This window comes from Muscardinus avellanarius (assembly GCF_963383645.1).
Source record: "Muscardinus avellanarius genome assembly, chromosome: 9".
Lineage (NCBI taxonomy): Eukaryota > Metazoa > Chordata > Mammalia > Rodentia > Gliridae > Muscardinus > Muscardinus avellanarius.
This window is the reverse complement of record NC_137795.1, coordinates 103,433,999-103,453,491: the sequence shown is the minus strand read 5'-3', so window position 1 is coordinate 103,453,491 and position 19,493 is coordinate 103,433,999. Positions and strand designations below refer to the sequence as shown.

The window sequence follows — 19,493 nt, the reverse complement described above, 5'->3', positions numbered from 1 at the left end:
TTGGAGATACTAGCTGCTTGAGGAATTTTTATTTTTATTATGTTTATTTCATATATTGTTACAGAAAGGTTAGAAACTTAATATCAAGCCATTGTGAAATTTACAAAATAAATGAGTTCATTATGCTGCCCTCTTGATCTGCTGATAGGACCTAAACCTGAGGAGAAACCTTGCACGTCTACTAATTTGAAGGACATGCTCACCTGTTCTCTAACTGTACATATCTACTCTTAGAAGACATACACATTTCTTTGGGGAATCCAAAAATTTTCTCATCATAGGATATACCTAGTGCATTGAAGGCAATCAATAAATTTTAGAATATTTTCTTTTGTATTTCCCTTTCTACACCCAGGTAAACTGCATCTAATGTAAATTAAATTCCTGTAAAGCTATAATGTTAGAGTATTTATATTTAATATTAGTAACCATACAAACATCTGTTATACACAATGACCTTATGGTGAAATGAATAAAGTTTAAAGTAAGTTTTATAATGGTAAACTAAGTGCAATTAGGAAATGAACAATCTCAATGTGTTTTCTGTTATATATAAAGTTGAGGCAGAATCTGTTTCTAAAAGTTATCGGTGTAAAACCTTAACACATGCAAAATAGAAACATATCAAAGAAAAAATACACAAAGAGAGTGGTCCAATCTTAGTTGAAATGAGCATGTTCATAAATGTTTGTATTATATTCCAGCATGCAGAAATTAAGAAACTGCCATTCAGGAAAAACTAGCACACGGACAATCAGTGTGAATAATGATTTACATAATGTATTTCTGTATTGTCAACACCTTAGAAATATTGGACGTAAACACACATTAAAGGAGATAAAAATAGAAAAAAATTAGACCATAATCTGTGAAACTATTTGGGAACTCTTTTTAAAATCTCCTCCCATTTTTCTCTAAAGCCCACAGATTTGTTAATGTTTCCCTATTTTAATAATATTCACAAAGTGCATTCTGTGGGTTAGCCCAGCAGCAAGATCTATGAGGTCACTAGAACTTTGAATATATTCGTCCTGTTCGGATCTGACAAATCAGAAGTTATATTTTTAGGTTTTCCAGATGATGTCTATGTACACTGACATCTGAGAAGCACGGGTCTTCACTCTCCAGCTAGGAGTGAACAACTGACCCTGAGATCCACAATGACAGTGACCACTCTACATACCAAAGACACCGTTGGGCCAATTTCAGGTGGATCAAGAGCTGACTGACACCCACTAAGTCCCATGCCTATAATTTTCTATGTCCCTGTTATCCCCATACTTTTAAAAGGGATGGGAGAATCAATACCTTTCATGTGTTGCTTTGCTAACACAGACACCATTGTGTCATAGCATAGCTAGAGGCTGAGAACTATGACATGCTCCTTTGGAAAAACCCGCAGCCTCTGTTCTATATGACGGAAAGAAATGTGGATTGGTATATGTTTTTGTATTCAGTACTTAATGCCTTTTCCTAATAGGCCTATAATTCCTCATTAGCAACTATGAGTGAGATGAAATTCATTATCAATATTAAATTCTGCAGAATCTTTTTTAAGAACTAAGAAAATCTACAACTAGAAGTAAATAATAGATGGTAAGATACCTAATGGGTGCCATATTTAGAAGTTTTATTGGTACCACCTATCATTCAGGTGGTGTTTATTCTGTGAATACCACCTGAAAGATTATAACAATTGTGAATACAAAATTAAAGTCTGAATTTTTCATTTTGGAAAAGTGCTGTTTTTAGAAGAAATTCCATGAGATATTTGCTCTAAGGCTTCTCAACTGTGAGGGCATCAGTGTGACATTGCACAGCCATCGTTTTATTTTTGGATGTTTTCAATATTTTACTGTTCATATAACCACATACATTTGAACGTGCACATACATATACATACATACATAACAGGAATATATATAATATAATATTTTGGATCTTTTCAATATAAAAATGATGATGGTTAGTCATAGGGATTTTTGAAAAATAGTTTTGAGATGACACACAGCCATCTTTTTTTCTATTGCCTTTTGTACTTTCCCGTTCGTGGTCAGGGTTCTCCTGGCAGAACACTCCTGAACCTTGAATCACAGTTCTCTCTTATTTACACATACACTTTTTTCACATTAGGGTTAAAATCCTTTTAATAAGCTATTACATTGCTGTGATCAAAAATGCCTGACAAGCATGATTTACAGGAAGAAATATTTATTGGCAATGGTTTTAGAGGTTTTAAAGGTTTCAGTCTATGGCTACCTGGATCCAAGGCAGAGGTCATTTGACGACAGGGCTTTAGGGCATGGTGGAAAAGAGAAAACCACTCTCACTTCATGGTGTCTAGAATGAAGAGAGGGAGGGAGGGAGGGAGGGAGAGAGCGAGAGCGAGAGCGAGAGAGAGAGAGAGAGAATATATCCAGAGAGAGTTATAATCTTCAAGGCCACAGCTCCATGACCTCATCTCCTCCAACCATGTTCCACCTCTGTACCTTGTTGCATGGAGGACTATACCTTCAATACATAAACTTTTGTGGGAACATTTTAGACTCAAGCCCTAACATGCTACTTTGCTATCTTTAGGAGAGAGAGAGAGAGAGAGAGAGAGAGAGAGAGAGAGAGAGAGAGAGAGAGAGAGAGAGAGAGAAGAGAGAACAATTTTTATTCTCAAACACTTCATGCTTTAGGGTTTTCTTAACGTCTCATACCTTGTATGATCCTGTCTGTAGGAGTCCTCCAGGACAACCAGCTTCTCATATATGACCTGTGGTTTGCTAGTTTTTAATGGAACACAGATCAGCTCACTGGTGCATGGTATGCAATAGAGAAATCCTCCTTCACTTAATAAATTCTACTTTGGGATAATAATTTTTTAATTTGGTAATGATATTGATATACCACAGTGCATTGCTGTGGTTAACTATCAAAGGCTTGAGAGCCAGACTAAGTGAAAGTCCAGCATGTGCTACTTTCTGGCATGTACATTTATAAAACTGAGTGAGAATAGGACCTTCTTCTTGGATTGGTTTTAGTGATGAAATAAAATGAGCTATGTAAAGTGCAATAAGTATCTGGTGTGTTAGCTTTTATTAAAAAAACTTACTATGTTTTTATATTCAGTAAACTCTCCCTGCCCATCTTCATTTGTACACAGTGATGGACAATTGACTAATGGTCTTGTTTACTTCTAAGTGAGGCACAAACAATTACTCTTCTCAACTAGTTTCATATTTGCTGTTACGATGAAACTGAGAAAGACTCTGGATGTAAGTGGCCATATTAGAGCAGGTTAAAACATGAATGTTATAGGCAATGTTTAGCTGAGAAGTCAACTAAAATAAATGGAGACTCATCTATATTTATTGGTCCAAGTAGACTGAATGAGCAAAAATCAATCCCTCACCATAGCTAGGCACTTACACTTCGGTAAAGCTTCCTACTTCACAGAAAAACAATCTCAGGAGGGAAATGATGTAGATATGGATTAAGGTGCACATGCTGATGAAAATCACTAGGATAATGCATACAGAGACTGTGTGTGTGTGTGTGTGTGTGTGTGTGTGTGTGCATGCACACGTGTGTATAATCCTAAAATAAGCCAAATACTATTTTCTGATACTTTTAGCCTATTCTAGGGACAAGTTCCCATTTCTTTCTTCTTACTAGCCACCATCTAAGCCAATTCACCCATACATTTTTTAAAAAGATTTTCCTCTTCCCACATTTCTGTAGGTTGTTTCACTTTTCTTCAATCCTATTATTGTGTTTTAATTTTGTTCCTTCACTCATCCTACAAGTTATCTCCCAATACAAGTCAGTAATTTTCATATACAATTTCTCAATAGCACGCAGCACAGGTAACTAAATATCTCTAAGAGGTATAGATGTAGCAGGCCCAGTTGTGAGGGAGTGGACAGTGCTGCTGGGTTTGGGAATCACTGCCCAGGGCTGCAATGGTTTTCCCTCTTCTAAATATAATGAGACATGAAGCAGTTGAGCTTGTATAGCTAGACTAAGGGGGTTGAAGAAATGTGTTTAACATTTGGGAACCAGAAAATGAACCAAAATGATAATAATTTCACAGATGTTTATTGCATTGAAAATTAAATATCATATTTGATACAACCTCATCAGGTAGAGAGCCAATGAAATCAATACATCTTAAAACTTTTCTGCAGAAGAGAAAGGCATGTGTGTTCTTGACCTTGTCAGACACAAATAAGAGAGTAGTGAGTGTTTCTGGATTTAGCAATAAGTGGGCAATAATATTTCAAGTGAGTACCAAGGCTGGTGATGCAAAGTCACACCACCTGGGAATGACTTTCTCTGCACAGTGTCCTCTTTAGGGCACCCTTAACATCTGCGTTCCTCAGGCTGTAGATCAGGGGGTTCAGCATGGGGTTGAAAAAACTGTAAAATAGGAAAAGGATCTTCTGCTGCTCCTCAGGGTGGCGGGACTTGGGGGCCATGTACATGACGATGGCGCTGCCAAAGAAGAGCCCCACCACGCAGAGGTGGGAGGAGCAGGTGGAGAAGGCCTTGCTGCGGCCCTCCCCTGACTGGATCCTCAGGATGGCGACCAGGATGCGCATGTAGGAGACCAGCACCAAGCAGAGGGGCCCCACTAGGATGAACACTGAAGCGGCAAAGATGACGACTTTGTTGAGCCTCGTGTCAGCACAGGCCAGCTTGAGGACGGACAGGATCTCACAGAAGAAGTGGTTGATCTCATGAGGCCCACAGAAGGGCAGCCTCAGGATGAGGACCACGTGGGCCAGAGATAGGAGGGAGCCACAGGCCCAGGAAGTGGCAACCAGAGTGATGCAGACTCTCCAGCCCATGATGGTAGAGTATCGGAGGGGGTGGCAGATGGCCACATAGCGATCATAGGACATCATCACCAGCAGGAGACATTCTGTGTGTGCAAAACTCATAAAGAGAAAGGTCTGCGTCATGCAGCCAGCGAAGGAGATGGGCTTGGCTGGGTCCAGGAGGTTCAGCAGCATCTGGGGCACCGTGTTGCAGGCGTAGGCCATGTCGACGATGGCCAGGTGGGAGAGGAAGAAGTACATGGGGGTGTGCAGTCTGGAGTCCAGGCAGATGAGCCCCAGGATGGTCCCGTTCCCCAGCAGGGTGAAGGTGTAGATTAGGGAGAAAACTCCAAAAAGGACTATATGCATCTTTGGTCCAACAAAAAATCCCAGTAGAATGAACTCTGTGACCATTGTCTGATTTTCCTTCATTTCCTTGTGAAAGAGATAATCAGAGAGCTGTGTGACACAAATATTTAAAAATGTCTTTTATTTATTATCTCATAGTTAGGTTTGTAAAAATTATTAGAAAATGCTGTTAACTCATTCAATATTACATAAATAAGTATAATATTACCTATTAAAATTAACCTGATTTTTTAAGGAGAGAAATATGTTACCATTGATTAGTTATCCAGAGTCATTGATAATCTGAAGCAATCAAAAAATAACAAACCTATATCAATAAAATAACCACTAAACATAGATCTTCTCAGTGCTTCACATGTTTAGGTGTATAAGAAAATGACTGAATAGTCGAAGCAGTAATGAAAGATCTTTTATAATGAGAATAGTTCCAGCCTCCATTGCTTTGTTATAAATCATGCTTGAGTTATTAGAAGTGTTTAGATATCAATTGGAGTCTAATTAATGTCTTATAAAGCTGTAATCCAGGAAAAATTTTAAATAGAAACTTTTAAGATGAATGTTACTTTTTATTGATAAATTAGAATTTGGTTTATTTAAGGCACACAATGTGATATGTTTATATATGATTAAGGAATAGGAAGAAGATGATCAATAAGATATATGTAGATAATTATATGCATCTCTGTATTTCTCAATAATACACATATTCAAAATATGCATTCTTGTTTTAAAATTTTGAAATAAATCAATATTAATCATTTGGCAACTGGTCAACAGCATGATCTCATGTGACCCACAGAATTATTAATTCAACACAAGCATTTTTGTTTTGTAACCCAAAGAGTTTAGGGAAAACTTGTGTTTCATCTGGCAGCCTAGTGTTATGAGCCTGGCTTCTAAGTGCCCTGTTATAATGTGTGTGTTTCCATGTGCTCTCAGGATTTGCATGGTGGTCATGGAGGTGTCTAATGACACATATGTGGAAATTTGCACGCATAATTTTATATGTACGGTCTGTATAGACATCCTTTTAGATTTTCTCAGAAAATTTATAGCCTGGAATGAAACAAATAAGAGTTATAACCATTTTTTCTGCTAATTCTATCATTCCTATATGAAACTTATACTTGAAATTCCAAACACAATGGCTTGCTTTTTAAAAAAACAGTGGCTGACCTCACAAATGAGAATTATCATATACTCTATAAGTAGGCAATAGAAACAACTTATTGAAGATCTGATAATTTAGTTTGTTACATGACAAGTATGTGCACCAACAAATTAATGAAAAGATATGCTGTCTATGAATTAATTGCTGGCATGCTCAACTGATAAATTTGACTTCTTTGGATCTTAGATCAGAGTTGCCTCAATAAGCCATGTTGAATTCCAACATGGTCTTCAGTGTCAACATGTGTCTGTGCCATCACAGGAGCAAAATAACTTGAAGCTCAACTGCTTCTGCACAGTTAGTGTGAGGATTGATGTAAAACCCACAAGTAACCAAGAGAATAACAATCTAGATAGAGTGGGAGGACAAGACAACATCAGGAAGCACGGACAAGAGTGCCAATGATTTGTTTCTATTATACTTATAGAGCAGGTGAGAGGGTTGCTATTTGGCAGTGCTTAAATGAGCTTCAGGGCAAGAAAAGTAGACAGCAAGTGGTATCTGGATTCTTGCCACCTGGTGGCTGACTGCCGACAGTTCACATGGATGGCTGGGTGATTGGCAATTTATTGCCCTACCAAGTGAGGTCTTTATCAGCTCTTCTCACTCTGACTTCATGTTCTCTGATTAATCAGTAGGTAATCATTTCTCTTCTCGGGGAGGTATTCCTACAAAGCAGGAATGTGTTGATTAGGAAAGCTTTCTACTCATTTTGCAGTAACTTTTGAATATCAACTACCTGATTAGGTATTTGGCTTATGCATTGTCCTACCATACTTTTGAATTGCATGATAAACTTCCTGAACAAAATTACCCAATCCAGAGCTAATCTTGGGACCAGAGCCTGGACCAATGTAACTTCATTTAAGCAAGACCAAGGGAAAATATAGATTTTTTTTTTTTTTTTGCGGTACTGGGGATGGAACCCAGAGGCATTGTACTTCTGAGCTACACCCCCAGCCCTATTTTTTTAGTCTTTTTTTATTTTTGAAACAGGGTCTCACTGAGTTGCAAAGGGCCTGGCTAAGTAGCAAACTGTGATCCACCTGTCTCGGCCTCCCAAATGCTGGGATTACAAGCATACAACACCACATCTGGCATGAAATAAAATACTTTCTAACAGTAACAGAAACACTTCCTTTTTATGATAAGTATTACTGATAAGTAAGCAAATGATGCAGACATAAACACATTTCAATAATATATTCTAAAGTCTTCACACATTGAAACTGATTTGATGCTAGGTTAATATTAGAAATTTCCATGGTTGACAAATCATCTAAATTTATTGTTTAAACACATGGCACGTAGGAAAATATTGGGCTGTGAAAGATGCTTTTAAATTCATTCAGGAAACAGAAATTTTCTTTCCAAATATAACTTCATTTATCCTAAAATGAGAACATGAAGGGAAGGAAAACATTCTGCAAACCATATTGATAGATAGTTAAATTGAAGGGCATATAATAAAGAAAGGAGTTTATTAGCATCTCACAGCACAGTAGCTCTGTCATTAAAATCTTGATTTACAGCCCAGCGTGGTGGCGCACGCTTGTAATCCCCGCGCTTGGGAGGCTGAGACAGGAGGATCGGCACAGGTTCAAAGCCAGCCTCAGCTACTTAGTGAGGCTCTCAGCAACTAAGTGAGACCTGGTTTCCAAATAAAATATAAATAGGTCTGGGAGTATAGCCCGGAGGTAGAAAGCCTCTGGGTTCCATCCCCAGTACCACCAAAAAAAAAAAAAAAAACCAAAAAAAACAAAAAAAAAACAAAAAAAATCTTGATTTACTTCAAAGCAGTGAAATAGGTTTGTTTATTTTATATCCATAAAACTAATATACATTTGTTAGATAACAAATAACAAACAAATGTAAACAAATGCACATACACATAGGTATTCATGCCCTATGAGTTCTTGGTTTGTTTTAAAGTATAGTCTACTATAATGATTCCAAGTTCAGCTCCTTGCACCCAACAGAAACGAAGCACTGCTATTCAGAAAAACTTTATGCCAGGTGCTCTGTATTCAAACTAAGATTTGTAAAATTTTATAAAAGCTGAAGTTTTCACACAGCATTAAACACACGAATTTAGTATATATGCATTTTATTTTTTTATTTGATGCCTAATATTGTTAAATAATCAAGTGGAAACCAAACAGAATAAATTTACAAGGGGCTGCAGGGAAGGAAGAAAATGGCTCCACATTGATAGACATCTTAGCTCCAAAGGCAAACTTTAAGCATTATGATGTATATGATTTTGTTTACAAGTTAAGAATTAAAAATTATTTGGAAAACAATATGGAGAATCCTCAGAAGAATGGGAACAAATTCACCATTTGATCCAGCAATACCTCTTCTGGGTATCAACCCAAAAGAAAGGAAACCAAACTACCAAACTAATGCATGTGTATCTATGTTCATAGCTGCACAACTCACCATAGCCAAACTATGGAACCAGCCAAGATGTCCATCAACAGATGAATGGATTACAAAACTATGGAATGTGTACACAATGGAATTTTATTCAGTTATAAAAAAACACAACTGCAGTATTTACAGGGAAATGGATGAAACTGGAGAACATTATGCTAAGCAAGATTAGTCAGTTGCAAAAAGCAAGAAATCAGATGCTTTCCCTAATATGTGAAAGCTAAGGTGAAATGGGTCATAGGAGGAACTCCAGGTTAAAAAGGAGATCCTATAGTGGAGTAAATAAGGCAATCTTACCGTGGCGATGGGAGGGGGGAAGAAGGAAAATCTTTAAAGCACATGATGTACTTATCCATATCGTAGTCAACCAGTAAGCCAAGCATGGAAGGGAGGGATGGGGAAGGAGTGGGTGGGGACCTGGTGGGAGCTGTCTGGGTGATGTGTGCATTTATGTCTACACAAGTTTTATGATGTATAAATACAACGCACCAATAAAATTTTTTTAAAAAAATAATAAAATTACAAATACTTATCCATTTAATAAATGTGATAACTCTAAAGTTCTACTGTAAATGTTGAAGATCAATTATTTTTATGTATAAAATATTACAACTTGATAGATTCTGTATTGCAAATAATTCTCAAAGTTTGATGAATCTGAAGGTTCTTTTGTGTGGTGGGGGCTTTGAATGGAGAAGAAATTTTAAAATGACAATCTGTTGTTATTCCATAACTCAATTACATCCTAGGGCTGTTTACATGAAAATAAAAAGGGAAAACAAAAGGAACAAAAAATGACTGGATTGTTTATGTAGTTACAATCCAAGATTTTGCCAAGTTACCTTATGGGATAAGGATTGATCAAGCAAGTCATTTTTCAGGGTATAGGTCCTACTTTGGATGAGAGAGACCAACCAAGCGTTACCTTCATGAACTTACAATCTTTTCAACAACTTGTTAAGGACTGAAAATGCTTGATCATGCCTTTAATGCTTCTTGTTTCTCTCTTACTATAGAAGCACAAAGTATAGCAAGAAGTTGCTTTGTATTTGTGAAGATTTTATTGTGAAAATGTGCTTCAGGAGGAAGAAGATAAGCCAAAAGGCAGACATTGAACACAATCCTCTAAAAAGCAGAGTATTATTGGCTGTCTGTCTCATTCTTTGCCCACTTTGCCACCCGCAGCCACCTATCACCTCGGTCCCTTCTCTCTCCTCTTTTCATGCTCACCTCCAAGAGTTGTCCTACAGCCTACAGAAAATCTGACATGAGCACATATTGAGTACCACTAGGTACCTGATACTGTCTTTAATGCTATGCTCAATGAAAGGTAAGACATAGACTTAGCATGCATTTGATTTTCTATTGCAATAAATACATCCTCCTAAATTTAATATGTTTTTTGTCTGTTGACAAGAATGTAATGCATAATTTATAAAAATAAACAGTACATGTTCATCTTCTTGAAATGTAAATCACACACTATAATAAACGTTACCATAACTTTTTTCACTTGGAAAATTATGTGCATTCACCTTAATATACAATACAGAAATATTTTACTTCTATTTTTGGTGCCAGCATTCCTAAATAAATCTCTAACACGTGAATATTTCTCTACCTATGAAACATAACTAGCAAATACACATTTGCATAAAATGTATAACTTGTTCTTGAAAAGTGAATCTGTATTTTTCTTTAGAACTCTTCATGTAAAGATGAGCATATACGCTAAGTATTAATATATTAATACTTATATTTGTATTAAATTATTAATACAAATAATTTACTTCTAATTTAATTCTCTCCTCATACTAAAATAATGGCAGTAGCAGAATGGTAGTCAAACAAAGACTAGATGCTGCAACCCATCTAAGAGAAATTTGGTGGCAAAGTAAAATATAATGGAACCTGATTAGCTCTCTTCTTACATTGGGCTCAAGGATCTCAGAAGGGCAAGCACTTGGAGATTGGAACATGAGTCCTGCTTCTCAAGCTTCTGTGGAAGCTAAAGAATCTTCAATTCTGTTCCTGGTTGAATTTCAGCAGAATCTTCAGAAAATGAGATTTTATTCTCTGATGATTTTAAATCACTTGGTAACTCTGGAGGGCTCACTGGAGGGGCTGGACCTTCAGATTCTTTGAGTGTCTGCCCCAGCTGGGAAGAAGAGACAAAGCAATTGTCTTTTTCTATTTCTGTTTTTCTCCCAGCAGGACACACAATTAGTAAACACAGACAACCACAGAGCACACCTCTGAGATAGCAGCTCTCATTAGAATTCCCGAATACTGGGCACTGTTTGTATCTCAGGAGTCCCAGCACTGCCCTCATTCATCCCCCATTCTCCAGAAGGTTCAGGAGAACCTTGCAGGGAGCAGGATCAGGGGAGCATGCTGAGCTCCTGGCCTTCACCTCTGCTGTCCAGCTTCTCCCTGATGTCATATGGGCCCCTGTGTTGCAGTAGAAGTGGGGAGAGAGGACCCAGAAAATCCTATGATTGCAAGTAGCACTCCAAGGTGTGGAAATGCTGTGCAGAGCTGGTTTGTGAGGCATCAGGCTGAGTGAGGGCCAAGGAGGAGCTGAAGTGTCTCAGTAGGGCTCATTAGGAGTCATCTGAAGGGAGGATTTTCTAGAGCACACATTACCAATGCAAGTCGTCATGGGAAGTATTCTCTAGTCTCTGTTCTGAAAGATGCAGGGTACTGGATCCAGAGCCTGTCCTCTCCTAGGAAGACAGATTATCTCCAAGGCATAGTTCCTAAAAACTACTGCTTCTTCTAGGAGGGTGGAGATATTAGCTGCCTGAGGGATTCTCGTTTTTGTCATGCTTTTTAAATATATATTTTTTTTACAGAAGGGTTAGGAATTTAATATCAAGCCATCATAAAATTTGCAAGACAATGACTACATTATGACACATTCCTGACCTGCTGATGTGGCCTAAATGTGAAGAAAAATCTTTTACATCTACTAGGCTTGCAGAACATGCTCATCTGTGCTCACTGTACGTATTCATCCTGAAAAGAAATACACGTCCCTTTACTGATCCAAAAGTTCCCTGATCATAGGCTATGCCTAGTGCACTGAAGGCAAGCCAAAATTTTAGAATCTTAATTTCTCTTTCCACCCCCATGTGTACTGCAGTTAATGTAAATAAAACATCTGTGAATTCCCTGTATTATTTTAATCTTAAGGTATGTGTGTTTAACATTCCTAACCATAAAGTATCAGTTATAAAAGTCACTTTAGGGAAAAATGTAGAAAGCACAAAGTAAATATTATGATGGCAAAGTAACTACAATTTAGGAAGTGCTCATCAATGTTTACTTTATTAATTTTTTTTTGCGGGTCTGGGGTGGAACCCAGGGGCATTTGACCTCTGAGCTACACCTCCTGCCCTATTTTTTATTCTTTACTTTGAAACCGGGTCTCACTGAGTTGCAGAGGGCCTCACTAAGTAGCTGAGGCTGTCCGCAAACCGCGATCCTCCGGTCTCAGCCTCCCGAATGCTGGGATTACAAGCGTGCGCCACCACGCCCGGCTTCAGCATTTACTTTATATGCCAGCCTGCAGAAATCAGGAAACTTCTGTTGAGGACCAGGGAGTGCACTGATGGTCAGTGTGGACGAGGGCTTGGAGAAAATACCTCTATATCATCAACACTTTAGGAGCGTTGGATATAAACACACATTTGAGAATATGAAAATGAAAAATTAGAAAATATCAATAATTAAACTTAACATTTGGTAATGTCACACAAGCTCAAACTTAGAAAAGTTCTTTAAGGACATAAACATCAAGAGCCATAACTCAAAATTGTGTATATGTTGTTAAAGTTAAGATTAGATTATTTTGTCTTGGCAGCGTTTTTTATTTGAAAAGGGTAAAAATTACACATAAGTATATGAAAGAGCTCAGCACACAGACAACATAGTATTAACCTATAAAAAACTATTTTTGTTGTATACTAGTACTATTTCATTTTACTGGATGTTTATAACTCTTATGCTTCAAGTCATTCTAGAATTTGACCATAGTGTTGATTTCGGATTAACACCAACAAAACTTAATATAAAATCTATATAAAATCTGCTGACATTATCTCTGCTCAAAGAAAATGATCATCAGAGAGTTTTAAAAATGGCAGCTACTGCCATGGGCAGAAACACTTAGGATACCTGAGAATTCGTACTGAGGATGGCAGAAAAGTAATATTATGAGTAAAGAGAAAAATGATCATATTCTACATTGTATGGCCTGAGTAATAATGAATTCCAAATGAGGTTCATTTGGAATCCATAGAATCAGGCAATTAAAGAGGTAGCTTTGAGAGCTTGGAGATTTGCGGGGCTGGGTCATTAACTGGTGAGATCCAACAGAATCTCGACACAAGTAGGCAGTGTCAGAATGGAATTGAATTAAAGGACACTCAGCTGGTGTCCACTGGAAAAGTGATTGCTTTGGGTGTGCAGAATCCCCACACACCTGATGTTAGAACCTCCTGTTGGTGTTTGCATAAGCGTTAAGAGTGGAAGAAACATCTTCAATTTTACCCAATCTTAGAGAGAATCCTGATATTCTGGCTCTCATCCAGTAAGAACAAAACCATACTCTGCCCAATAAAGCTCTTCTTCTCCTAGACTCATAAGTATATAAAACTGAAAAACAAACAGAAACAATAGGCACAAATAAGCCCCAAATAAACAAAAACAAAATCCCCAATCAACCCAAGAAACAAAACCCAAAATAACCAAATCCAGAATAGCAAATCAAACTGAGTCAGGACTAAAAAGTTCATCAAGAAGTCAAGAGAAATGAAAGCTTCTTCTTGGTGCAGGAAAATATCACAGCCAGCTGGTTAGTCCAAGAGACCAAGTGTGCTCTTCTATTCTTCTCTGATTTTTACCTAAGAACCACAGATTTAACAATGTTTTCCTATGTCACATTAGTAAAACTACTATGGAAATCATAGTATGGTGAATTTTCAAAAGTCAAGAAGTGAACATACCAAACAAACCAGCTATACAACTCCTTGGTATTTATAAAAAAATGAAGTCTGAATAATATGTTGGTACATAAATAGCCATGTTTTTAGAAGCACAATCCACAAAAGCCAAGTTATGGAACCAGTATAGGTATCTGCCAACAGATATGTGGATAAAGAAAATGTTATATGTACACGCAATGGAGCTTTATTCTGATATAAAGAAGAAAAAAATTACTTCATTTGCTGGTAAATGGATGAAAGTGGAGAACATCATGCTGAATGAAATAAGCCATAGTTAGAAAGTAAAGGGTGGTAGGTTTTTATCTCATGTGCAAGCTAGAGTAAACAGAGAAATAAAGATGAGATCTCATGAAAATAGGAGACCCATAAAACAGAGAAAGAGGTTGAGTGGGAGAAAGGAGAGGCTGGAAAGGGGAGGAAATAAGTAAATAAACAGAGAAAATTGTGTCATGTGCATGTACAGATACACTGCAACAAATTCTAGGTAGAAACATAATATATAATGCACTGGTAAACAATAAACCAAACAACAAACAAACAAGCAAACAGACAGAAAGATCCAGGCAAGTACTGAGGCTAGGGTTTCAAGGGCCACCCCAAAATAGAATGACTTTCTTTGCACAGCGCCCTCCTCAGGGCACCCTTGACCTCTGCGTTCCTCAGGCTGTAGATCAAGGGGTTCAGCATGGGGTTGAAAAAACTGTAAAATAGAAAGAGGATCTTCTGCTGCTCCTCAGGGTGGCGGGACTTGGGGGCCATGTACATGACGATGGCGCTACCAAAGAAGAGCCCCACCACGCAGAGGTGGGAGGAGCAGGTGGAGAAGGCCTTGCTGCGGCCCTCCCCTGACTGGATCCTCAGGATGGCGACCAGGATGTGTGTGTAGGAGACCAGCACCAAGCAGAGGGGCCCCACTAGGATGAACACGCAGGCTGCGAAGATGACGACTTTGTTGAGCCTCGTGTCAGCACAGGCCAGCTTGAGGACGGACAGGATCTCACAGAAGAAGTGGTTGATCTCATGAGGCCCACAGAAGGGCAGCCTCAGGATGAGGACCACGTGGACCAGGGCCAAGAGGAAGCCACAGGCCCAGGAAGTGGCAACCAGAGTGATGCAGACTCTCCAGCTCATGATGGTAGAGTATCGGAGGGGGTGGCAGATGGCCACATAGCGATCATAGGACATAAGCACCAAGAGGAGGCATTCTATGTGGGCAAAAGCCAAGAAAAGAAAGGTCTGCGTCATGCAGCCAGCGAAGGAGATGGGCTTGGCTGGGTCCAGGAGGTTCAGCAGCATCTGGGGCACCGTGTTGCAGGCGTAGGCCATGTCGACGATGGCCAGGTGGGAGAGGAAGAAGTACATGGGGGTGTGCAGTCTGGAGTCCAGGCAGATGAGCCCAAAGATGGTCCCGTTCCCCAGCAGGGTGAAGGTGTAGAAGAGAGAGAAAACTCCACAGAGAACTAGATGAATCCTCGGGTCAAGAGAAAATCCCAGTAGAATGAACTCTGTGATCATTGTCTGATTTTTCTCCATTTCACTATGAAAGAGAGAATCAGAAAGCATGTCACACAATTATTTAAAGACAGGTCTTATATTTATTATTTTGTATACTTTAGGTTTGTGGAAATTGCTCAGTAAACACTGTTAAAGATTCCATCATGGAGATTGGAAACTCGGTGTAGCTTTGATTTTTTTCCCCTCTGATTGCTAAGAGCATTCAACTTTTTAAATATACTTGCTGGCCATTTGTATCTTCTCTTTTGAGAAGTATCTATTTAGTTCAATGGTCCATTTATTGACTTGATTATTTTTGGTGTTAAGATTTGTGAGGTTTTTTTTTTTATATATTCTGAAAATTAGTCCTCCATCAGAAAAGTAGTTGGTAAAGATTATCTCCTTGATTGAGTCCTCAACTGTGTTTGCAGAAAAGTTTCCACAAACCTAAAAATCTATGGTCTAAAAGAACTGTGTTGATTAGCAAAAGTCTTCACTCATTTTGTAATTACATTTCAGATTTTAAGTAAATGAACATTAGACATTCTAGTTATTCCTGGTTCTTTTGGATTGTATGATGCAGTTCCCGAACAAAACTTCCAAACCTGGATCTAAACAGTGGTGGCCAGAACCTGGACAAATGTAACCTCATTTAAGAAAGGCCAGGGGAAAAGAATTTGGTCACATTTTAAGAGCAAGAGAGAGCCGGGCGGGGTGGCGTACGCTTGTAATTCCCGCACTTGGGAGGCAGAGACAGGAGGGTTGCGCAGGTTTGAAGCCAGCCTCGCTGCCTTAAGAGACCCTATTTCCAAATAAAAATATAAAAAATAGGTCTGGGAGTGTAGTCTGGAGATAGAAGGGTTTCCAGGAACCCCAGTACCAAAAAAAAAAAAAGAGGCAAGAAAACATTTCCCTTTTCTCTTATCAGTGGTAAATGACCAGATCACTTTGACACAAATATATAGATATAAATATCTATATTTATTTAATATATTTTAAAAATTTTCACATATGAGGGAGGTTGATTTGATGTTAATAGTAAACATTTCTGTGGTCGACACATCTTTGAAATTTCTTGTTTAAACACTTCAGGCATAAAAAATACTTGGCTGCAAAAGACGCATAGAATCCACTCAACTATGAAACAGTAGCTTCCTTTCTCAGTTTTCCTAAAAATTAAAACATAAAGAGGAAAAAAGACTTTGCCGTCCTCAAATTTTTTTATAGCAAAAATGAAAGGTGAAGAAATTTTGTAAAACTTCAAAAAAGAGTTTTGTAGAAGCATCCTTCCAGCACAGCAGCCTGCCTGGTTCAATCTCGATTTATTTTAAACAGTAAAGTGGCTTATTTTAATCTCCTGTCAATTAATATATATTTGTTGAATGACAAATAAATGCATAAATGTAAACAAAAGCACAAATACATAAGTATTGGTGTCCTATAAGATCTGGTTTCTTTTAAAATATAATCGACTATAATTATGCCAAATTCAGCCCATTCCTCCCAAAAGATATTAAGTACTGCTATTAGAAAGAACTCCATCATCAGCAATCTGCATTCAATTGAGATTTTAAAGTTAGATAAGAATAACTGAAGGTTTCACAAAGTTTTAAACACATGAATTTAGGATACATTTCTGTAACTATATTTTTTCTTTTTTATTTCTTACTTTTTAACATTCCTAATATAAGTGAAAAAACCAATGTAAACCAAGCAGGCTAAAATTTCAGGTGCTATAGAGATGAGCAGGTAACATTAAAGTTCTAAAGTAAATATCTAACACCAAATAACACACACACACACAGAGTTAATGGACCCTGTAGTTTAGAAAGTAAATCTCAAAGAATCAGAGGTTCTTTTGTCAAGTAGAGGGACTGAGTGGTACAGAAATCCCCAAATCATCACCTATTGAAAATTCATAATTACTTGAATTGTACGGCTACTTGCACGTAAGCAATAACAAGGGAAAGATAAAAACAAATGGATCATATTGCTTACATAGTTATGAATTGAGATTTTTTTCAAGTTATCCTTGGGACAAAGGATTAATAAGGTAAGTTATTTTTCTAGGTCTAGATACTATTTTGGGCCAAGAAGAATATAGAGGTTTATTTTCATATAATTACATTTTACTCAATAATTTATTAAAGTTTAATGATAATCGACCATATTTTGAGTGATTTTTGAGTTCCGGGCACTATAGGAGCATAAAGTGTAGCAACCAGTTGCTGAAGATTTTGAGAAGATTTTATTGTGAAAATGTCCTGCAAGAGGAAGAAAAGAGGCAAATGAAAAGGTAGACATTAAACATAAGATTCCTCTAAAATAAAAAGTAATATTAAAGTATTATCGGCTGTCTCATTCTCTCACCTTGCTACACCACCACATATCACCTCGGTACCTTTCCTGTCCTTTTCCATCCCCACCTCAAAGACTTGGCCCTCTAGGCTGCAGATAATCTAACATGTACACTATTCATTGAGACATTCCAGGTGCCTGATGTTGTTTTTAATTCTGTGCTCAATGAAAGGTAGGTGTAAGACATAGATTTTCTAGGCATTTAGCTTCAGATGGCAATAAATATATCCTCTTAACTTTAGTTTTTCTGTTGTGTTGAGTACAATTAAATGCATAATTATAAAGTAACCACCATATGTTCATCTTACTGAAATATAACATGACTTCTTAGTAATCTCTCCTACTATCTATTCTGACAGAAGTAATGTTGCATATGTTTTATCTAAATCAATAATGCAGATAATTTCTACTTCCATTTTAGTGTCATAATCTAAATAAATCTCTATGGCATGTATAATTTCTCCACCTAAGAAACGCAACTAGTAAATACAAAAATAAAAACTTTAAAAATGTGCCCATAAAATTTGCATCTATGTTTTCTCTAGAACTACTCATGTAGAATTTGAGTGACAAGCACGTGCTTTCAGTATTAATAAAGATAATTTGCTTCTCTCCTGATACTTAAAGAGTGGGCAGTAACAGAGTGTTAGTTAACCAAAGATTAGATGCTACAACATGTCTAAGAGGAATCTGGTAATAAAATAATAAAATAAAAGCAAAATAATGCAAACTGATTAGCCTCACTTTGGACTCAGGGATCTCAGAAGAGGAAACATCTGGAGGTTGGAACATGGGTCCTGTTTCTCAAACTTCTGTAGAAACTGCAGAATCTCATTTCTGTTCCTGATTATACTGTAGCAGAATTTTCAAAGAAGAAGGTTTTATTCTCTGGTGGGCTGAACCTAGCTGGCAACACTCTAGGGGGCTCACGGAGGGCTGTGAAATAAGGCTTGGCACATGCCCTCCTCTGTTAGGAAGAAGAGACAAAGAAAGACCTCTTTCTATTTATGTTCTCCTCCCAGCGGGATACACAATTAGGAAACACAGAGAGTCACAGAGCACACCATGGAGACTGTAGCTCTCATTACAGTCCTTGAATACTTGGCACTGTTTGAATCAGAGGAATCCCAATGCTGCCCTCAGCCCCCAAGTTACAAAGGGCTCAGGAGAACCTGCAGGAAGCCGGACCAGGGGAAATGCTGAGCTCCTGGCCTTCACCTCTGCAGTCCAATGTCTCCCTGATGTCTTCTGGGCCCCTGTGCTGTAGTAGAATTGGGGAGAGAGGACCCTGAGAATCCTGTGATTGAAAGGAGCACTCCAAGGCATGGAGATGCTGTGCAGAGCTGGTTTGGGAGGCATGGGGCTGAGTAGGGTCCAAGGAGCAGCCGAGTGTCCCAATGGGGCTCATTAGGACCTGCCTGAAGGGAGGGTCTTCTAGGGTGCACACCACCAATGCAGTCATCCATGGGAAGTATTCTCTAATCTTTCTATGAAAGGGGAGGTGTGGTGGATTCAGACTGTCCTCTCCTAGAAAGACAGAGGCTTTCCATGGTAGATTCCCTAGAAGTTACTGCCCCCCCTTTAAGACTAATAAGATGATTGCTGCCATTTATACTCTTATTCTTATATATTTTTATTTAGTATAGACACAGAAGGGTCAGGACATTAATATCACACCACTGTGAAATTTACAAACCAATGAGTTCATTACTTTGCAGACCTGCTGATTTCATGTCATAAGGCAGAGGAAAAATGTTGCACCCTATGTTTGGAGAACATGCTCACCTGCACTTTGAGTGTACATAGTCACCATGCGAAGAAACATGTACTTCTTCAGAAACCCTCAAA

The 19,493-nt window shown here is 38.1% G+C and overlaps 2 protein-coding genes across 2 annotated transcripts; both read right to left on the bottom strand.

Annotated features, from left to right (window-relative positions):
• Nucleotides 1–4,298: 4,298 nt before the first annotated feature.
• On the bottom strand, nucleotides 4,299–5,240 carry LOC308267221 (olfactory receptor 2A1/2A42-like; the record flags this gene model as incomplete). The annotated part of the gene is made up of 1 exon (XM_080701800.1): nucleotides 4,299–5,240. The coding sequence occupies one exon, from the start codon at nucleotides 5,238–5,240 to the stop codon at nucleotides 4,299–4,301; it is 942 nt and encodes a 313-aa protein (XP_080557926.1).
• A 9,129-nt stretch (nucleotides 5,241–14,369) lies between these two features.
• Nucleotides 14,370–15,326, bottom strand: LOC308266897 (olfactory receptor 2A1/2A42-like; the record flags this gene model as incomplete). The annotated part of the gene is made up of 1 exon (XM_080701277.1): nucleotides 14,370–15,326. The coding sequence occupies one exon, from the start codon at nucleotides 15,324–15,326 to the stop codon at nucleotides 14,370–14,372; it is 957 nt and encodes a 318-aa protein (XP_080557403.1).
• Nucleotides 15,327–19,493: the final 4,167 nt, after the last annotated feature.